Genomic DNA, 7,226 nt, shown 5'->3' with positions numbered 1-7,226 from the left:
CTCTGGACCAGATATCACCTCTCTACTAACCAAAATCCCACAATATCTGTCTATTTCATCCTTCTCTGCTAGATTTCTAAAACATAACATGGACAAAACAGAATTCATCATCTTTCCCCCATCTCACTCGACTCTCCCAACAAACCTATCCATTAAAGTCCCACAAGCTCGCTGCCTCGGTCTTATCCTTGACTCTGATGTCTCCTTCAAACCACATATCCAGGCCCTTTCCACCTCCTGCTGACTTCAACTCAAAAACATCTCCCGGATCCGTAACCTAGAATCTGCAAAAACTATGCATGCCCTCATTGTCTCCCATCTTGACTACTGCAACCTCCTACTGTGTGGCCTCCTCTCTAACACTCTCGCACCCCTCCAATCTATCTTAAACTCTGCTGCCTGACTAATCCACCTATCCCCCCACTATTCCCCAGCCTCTCCTGTCAATCCCTTCACTGGCTCCCCATTACCCAGAGACTCCAGTTCAAAACCCTAACCATGACATACATAGCCATCCGCAATCTGTGTCCTCCATACATCTGTGATCTCGTCTCCCCGTTCCTACCAGCACGCAACCTCCGATCCTCACAAGATCTCCTTCTCGACTCCCCTCTTTTATCTCTTCTTCTCACAATCGCATACAAGATTTCTCCCATGCATCACCCATCCTCTGGAACTCTCTACCCCAGCAAATCAGACTCTCTCCTACTGTGGAAACCTTCAAAAGGAACCTGAAGACCTTCCTCTACCGACAAGCCTACAATCTGCAGTAACCACCGATCCACCAAACCGCTACACGACCTGCTCTGCCCTCACCTATTGTTTCCTCACCCATCCCTTATAGATTGTGAGCCCTCGCTGGCAGGGTCCTCTCTCCTCCTGTACCAGTCATGAATTGTATTGATTAAGATTATTGTACCTGTTTTATATTATTATGTATAGCCCTCCTCACATGTAAAGCGCTATGGAATAAATGGCGCTATAATAATAAATAATTAAGGTAATGAATGTTCACTCTACTCCTATGGGAGTGGAGAGGGGTGAATATTCATTACCTTAATGAGCGGGCACCCGTGCTAGCCCGACCACTGCTGGAAGCCTGTGGCTTTAACTGTGCACACTATAAGAGAAACGAATAATCTTTGCCAGTTCAGTGAATATTAATTTCTCTTTAGCAGCGGGCACAGGCTTTAGCCGCAGCCACCAGCTCCTGCCTCTGTGAGCCGCTGCTTTTTGCCGCTCCCTCTCCCCTGCCGTCTTTCTGGGACAATGACTCATGCATAAGTGGTGGGGGGGGCGTTTTCAGCACATAAAAATGTGGTGAAAAACTCTGCTTATACACAAGTATATGCGGTACCTTTGAGTCATATAGACCCTCCTAGTGTCAGCACTACCGACTAATGGCCAAGCATGCGCAGTTCCTGCTTTGTACATAGGTAGCATTCAAGATAACAGTTTTGTCTGTAAGTCATCTTGATCACTGCCTTCCCAGACAGCAGCAACCAGATGACAAGCTCCTCACAAGGGCTGTGCTTTCTGCACTGGCAGCAGTAATCGAGAGCCCCCGTTCTTTGTATGTCCTCGCACAGTGCCTCCATTCTGTGTATGTCCTCCCACAGCGCCTCCTCCATTCTGTGTATGTCCTCCCACCGTTCCCCCATTTTGTGTATGTCCTCCCACAGCTCTCTGACTCTTCTCACAATTTTGTGAGAGAAGACACAGACTTGTGGAAGAGCTTTCCCAAGTGTCCCCTTTTTAAGAAAAAATTATAATATAATTAACTACTTTTGTAATAAACTAATATTATTATGAACTTTTTCATTTCTACATACTTTTTCTAACCCTAACTAGTGTTAGGACTAAGATTAGGGTTAGGACTAACAAGACTATGATATGGGTTAGGACTGAGATTAGGACTAGGGCTAATAAATGGATGAGGTTTAAAATTATGATTTATTACCAAGGATGAGGGTAAAGATTAGGGTTAGGCCTAAGAATAGAACTCGAATGAGGGTTTGAACTAGGATTACAATGAGGGAAATGGTTTGAGACCCCATACACGTTAGATTAAAGGAAATCTGCCACCCCAAAATTCGCCTATAAGCTAAGGCCACCAGCATCAGGGGCTTATCTACAGCATTCTGTAATGCCCCGGTACTCTCAAAATGATATCAAGTATATGATGGGCCCCATATAATGCTCTAGTATATGATGTGCCCCATATAATGCTCCAGTATATGATGGGCCCCATGTAATGCTCCAATATATAATGGGCCCCAAATAATACTCCAGTTTATGATGGGCCCCATATATTAATCCAAACATAAATAAAAATTGAAATGCCTCTCCTCGCTGGCTGATGCTCTGGTCCAGACTTCTCAGCGTCGCAATATTCCGTCTCTGTGCACTGTGACTTTTCAAAGCAGAGGACGCACACTAGTCACGTCATCTCGCCCTCTGACCTGAAATGTCAGAGTCAAGAGAAGCGGAGAGCTACATATTGCGAGTACCAGGGCCCAGAGCAAGCAGAGAGGCTCACTCCCGGACGCTGGTACTAGGCCCCCATAGCGTGCCTGTTTCCCAGACAGTCTGTTTGTTTCATATGTCTCTCCGTGGACAGAAAATAAAAAAAAAGTTATGTCTAATGAGCCCCATGTATTGCTCCATGCATAATGGGCCCCATATAAAGCTCCATACAGTATATGATGATGGGTCCTATATAATGTTCCATACGTAGTAGTTCCCATATCTTAAACTGGAGCATTATATGGTGCCCATTATACATTGGAGCATTATATGGGACCCATTCTGTATGGAGCCACTCATATACTGTATGGAGCATTATATGGGGCTCATTATGTGTGGAGCAGTATATGGGGCTCATTATATATGGTGAAATTATGGGGCTCATTATACTGTATGGAGGAATATATGGGGCTTATTATACTGTATGTAGCAATATATGGGGCTCATTATTCCGTATGGAGCAATATATGGGGCTCATACTGTATGGAGCATATATATGGGGCTCATTATACTTTATGGAGCAATATATGGGGTTCATTATACTGTGTGCAGCATTATATCGGGTCCATTATTCTGTGTGGAGCGATATATGGGGTCCATTACACTGAATGGAGCAATATATGTGGCTCATTATACTGTATGGAGCATTATATGGGGTAAAACAGCCATACCAACACCAAGTCAGTAAAAAGATGGAGACACAAAAGCGCAAATAGGGTCTTATCAAACGTTACACAAAGTTGCCCACCAAGAGAACTATTCACCTGGTGAGATTGAAGGAAGGACATATATTAATGGCGGCTGCTGCAGATCCACAGGTTAGTGCAGGACCTGATTGAAGCACACACTTAGATAGGAGAAAAAAGGATCATCCCCGCGCTGCCGCAAGAAGAATTTCAAAAATTGTAGAGGTTTTCAACTTGGTTTATTCTACGCGTTTCAGGGTTCAGGTGACCCCTTCATCACCACAAATATGATCCTTTTTTCTCCTATCTAAGTGTATACCAACACCAAGTCAGATCACAAATGACTGCGTGTCGCTAATGGGTTGGCATGACAACCAGGGGTCTGCAGGAGACCCATGTGGTCGTTGTTGCCCTGCGGTCATAGAAAGTGATCATTTTAGCTATACATAGAAGAGCTAAAGCCCTGCTATGTGTAGCACAAGCGATCGGATTATCGCTGCTTCTAGTCTCTCATGGAGACTATTAAAGCAAGTTAAAAAAAAGAAAAGTTTTAAAAAATATTAAAATATATAAAAGTTTAAATCACCCTCCACTCGCCCCATTCAAAATAAAAAAAAAAACACATATTTGGCATCGCCGCATTGAGAAACACTCGATTTAAAATTATATAAAAATAATTAATCCAATCTGTGAATAGAGTAACGAGAAAAAAAAATCAAAACCCCAAAATTTGTTTGTTTTGGCCGCCGCAACATTGCATTAAAATGCAATAATGGTCAATCAAAAGATCGTATCTACCCCAAAATGGTATTAATAAAAACATCAGCTCAGCTAAGCCCTCAATAGAGACGCTACGGGCTTCTGAATATGGCAACTTTTTTTTTTTTTTTTAGAAACTTGGGATTTTTTTTTTCACCACTTACATAAAACAAAACCTAATACATGTTTGGTATCCACAAACTCGGAATGACCTGGAGGATCATAATTGCAGGTCAGTTTTGTTTTGGCATTCAGGGGACGTGGGAAAAAAATAAACAATTGTGGAACTGCACTTTTTTTTGCAATTTCACTGGTCTTTCACTGGTTAAACCAGTGGTGTCGTTCAAAAATACAACTCGTCCCGCATGGCCATATTGACGGAAAAATAAAAAAGTGATGCCTCTGTGAAGAGGAGCAAAAAGCAGAAATTCAAAACTGAAAAACCCAAGGTGGTAAAAGGGTTAAGGGACTAGAACCTGCAATCGGTCTCCTTTTAAGCCTAGCAACAGACAGGCTTTTAAAGGAACCTCTGTAATGACACACAACTTATCGGCGATCTGTAATCACACCACGGGTGCGCCGATGGCATAGAATTTCACTCCCCCAGATGTGCTGATAAATTCCGCTGTCAATTTTTGACAGCAACATTAACAAGTTAACGGTATATTTCCACTGGCAGAAACCGTACAAAGCGCTGCCGGCTTTTGAACGTCGGTGATTCCGCATGTGTTCATTGAACCATTGCGGAATTCCCGCGTCCTATACATTGGACGGTGATATTTATCTTGCGGAGATGGAGCGTCTCCGCAAGATAAATAGACATGCTGCGGTCTGGAAAGACACGCTGCATGTCCGTTTACTCAGGGTTCCCTGTACGCATAGTGGAGATGGGATTTCTTCAAATCCCATCCACTTTGCTGTAACATGTGGCTGCTGCGGGTTTGACTCTGCGGATGAACGCAGCGTCAAACCTACAGCGTTTACTGACCGTGGAAACATACCCTAACAATCACCGGCTGAGCTCTTAACCTCCCATAGTTGTTAGAGGCAGGTCCTGGCTGTAACATACAGCCATTACCTGCTGAGAATGGGCGATCTCACCCTGTGAACCCACTACATATAACTACTTCCGACTTGTATGGCGAGCAACTGCCTTACTTGGAGCATTGTCCCGTATGATGACTTGCTCCGCAACGTCTCACCCGACAGTTCCAGACCCTTAGAAGGACGGTAGCTTCCTCAACACAGTTAGCCGTCACAGGCTCTGCAGGTACATGATCCACCACGTGCTATTCAGGAAGTCTGTCCTCTTGCAGGACCTTCCAACTCGGACCATCCAGGTACATGGCCTCACCATGTACTCTACAGGAATCCAGTCCACTCGCAGGACCTTCCAACACAGACCATGCGACCACACCACAGTCTCATTATATCGCATGAGAAACACCCCATGATGGGAGGTAGGTGGTTGGCCAGACCCACCCAGCTCTTCGGCCAACCCTGTAAGCCCAGCCCCTTACAATCTAAGCAAAGCTCGTGAAACTACAGGTCCCAGAGCAACATTTCAGGCTCACAGTGATCAAAATAGAAAAAAAAAAATCAAACCCCTCTTTGTCACCCTTTAAGGTAAAAATAATAAAAAATTTTTTTTTTTTTTTATTTATTTTCTCTGCAGTTGGGGTTGTGTTGGGGCTAGGGTGGTGTTATGGTTGTAGTGTTGAGGTTACAGTTGTGTTGGGGTTCAGGTTAAGGTGGTATTGAGGTTGAGATTAGGGTGGTATTGGGGTTAGGGTTGGGATTAGGGTTGTGTTGGGATTAGGGCTGTGTTAGGGTTGGAGTTAGAATTGGGGGGTTTCCACTGTTTAGGCACATCAGGGGGTTTCCAAACGTGACATTGCACCGGCCATCGATTCCAGCCAGTTTTGCATTCGAAAAGTCAAATGGGACTCCCTCTCTTCTGAGCCCTGCCATGCGCCCAAACAGTGGCTTTCCCCTTGTACGGGGTATAGCCGCACTTAAAAGAAATTGCACAACAAATTTTGTGGTCCATTTTCTCCTGATACCCTTGCAAAAGTAAAATAAAAAAAGTTTGGGTCAAAGTAATTTGTTTTGAAAAAAGTTAGTTATTTTTTTGCTTCCACATTGCTTTTGTTCTTGCGAAGCACCTGAAGGGTTAATCAACTTCTTGAATGTGGTTTTGTGCACCTTGAGGAGTTCAGTTTATAGAATGGTGTCACTTTTGGGTATTTTCTATCACATTGACCCTCCAAAGTCACTTCAAATGTGAGGTGGTCTCTAAAAAAATATTTTTTTTCAATTTTGTTGGAAAAATTAGAAATCGCTGGTCAACTTTTAACCCTTATAACGTCCTAACAAGACCTATGAAGTACCTATACGTCATAGATCATAAAAGGGTTAAAAAAAGGGCTGGATGATTTCTTACATATAACTTTGTGGGTTGTAGTTATTTAGTGACAAAGTGTATAATTGGTGGAGAAAGGTTAAACTTGATGGACCTAGATCTTTTTTCAACCTATGTAAATATGTCATAGTGAGGCTCCATAAGGTTTCTTTAAAATGATTCATATTTTTTTAGGTAAAATTTTTACAATAAGTTTATTTTAGACATACAATCTTGGCATTGTCTTTCACAAAGAAATCTGATCTGCCGAGTCTTAAGATTTAATAATTTTTCTTTTTTTTTGCAGATATTGTACACAAGAGGATGGTCCATTTTATACTACTACATGATGATGTATCTTTGCAGTATTTCATACCTGCTGTTGCTTAAATATATGCCCTGTCATATGCATTGTTTCATTTATATTATTCTTATTCTATTTGTGGCCCAAGTTTTAAAGTAAAGTTCCATTGCATTTTTGTAACTAGACTCTTTTTTATTTACTTTAAAGGGTTTTGTGCCACCATAAAGAATAAACTTAATCAAGCAGTAAAAGTGGAAATAAATGATTTTGGAATTTAGTTATTAAAAATTGACGGAAATGTCAAGTTCAGTAGAGGGGGCCTGATGATGTTGGGTTGTGTCACTGACATAGGTATTGGATATTTGACCAGGATCGATGGTGGTCTCAATGCTGAGCTATATGTGAGCATTCTATAAGATGAATTACTTTGTATACTCAAGTACTATGGTAATAAAAAGGACGACATAGTGTTCTAACAGGACAACAACACGAAGCATATGTCAAAATAGTCGAAGAAATGGTTCAATGATAATGAAATAGAGGTTCTGTA

General features: G+C 42.2%; 1 protein-coding gene across 2 annotated transcripts in view; it reads left to right on the top strand.

The window, feature by feature from the left end:
• Positions 1-6,927, top strand: part of HUS1 (HUS1 checkpoint clamp component) — a 118,994-nt gene extending 112,067 nt beyond the window's left edge. For both annotated transcript variants that reach the window (XM_069730393.1, XM_069730394.1), the window contains exon 8: positions 6,680-6,927. In XM_069730393.1, the coding sequence (XP_069586494.1) occupies positions 6,680-6,762 (83 nt within the window). In that variant the 3' untranslated portion in view covers positions 6,763-6,927. The remainder of the gene's footprint in view (positions 1-6,679) is intronic.
• The last annotated feature ends 299 nt before the right edge of the window (positions 6,928-7,226 follow it).

This window comes from Ranitomeya imitator, chromosome 6, assembly GCF_032444005.1.
Source record: "Ranitomeya imitator isolate aRanImi1 chromosome 6, aRanImi1.pri, whole genome shotgun sequence".
NCBI classification, from domain to species: domain Eukaryota; kingdom Metazoa; phylum Chordata; class Amphibia; order Anura; family Dendrobatidae; genus Ranitomeya; species Ranitomeya imitator.
The sequence above is the reverse complement of the archived record's forward strand: the minus strand, read 5'-3'. Positions and strand labels throughout refer to the sequence as shown.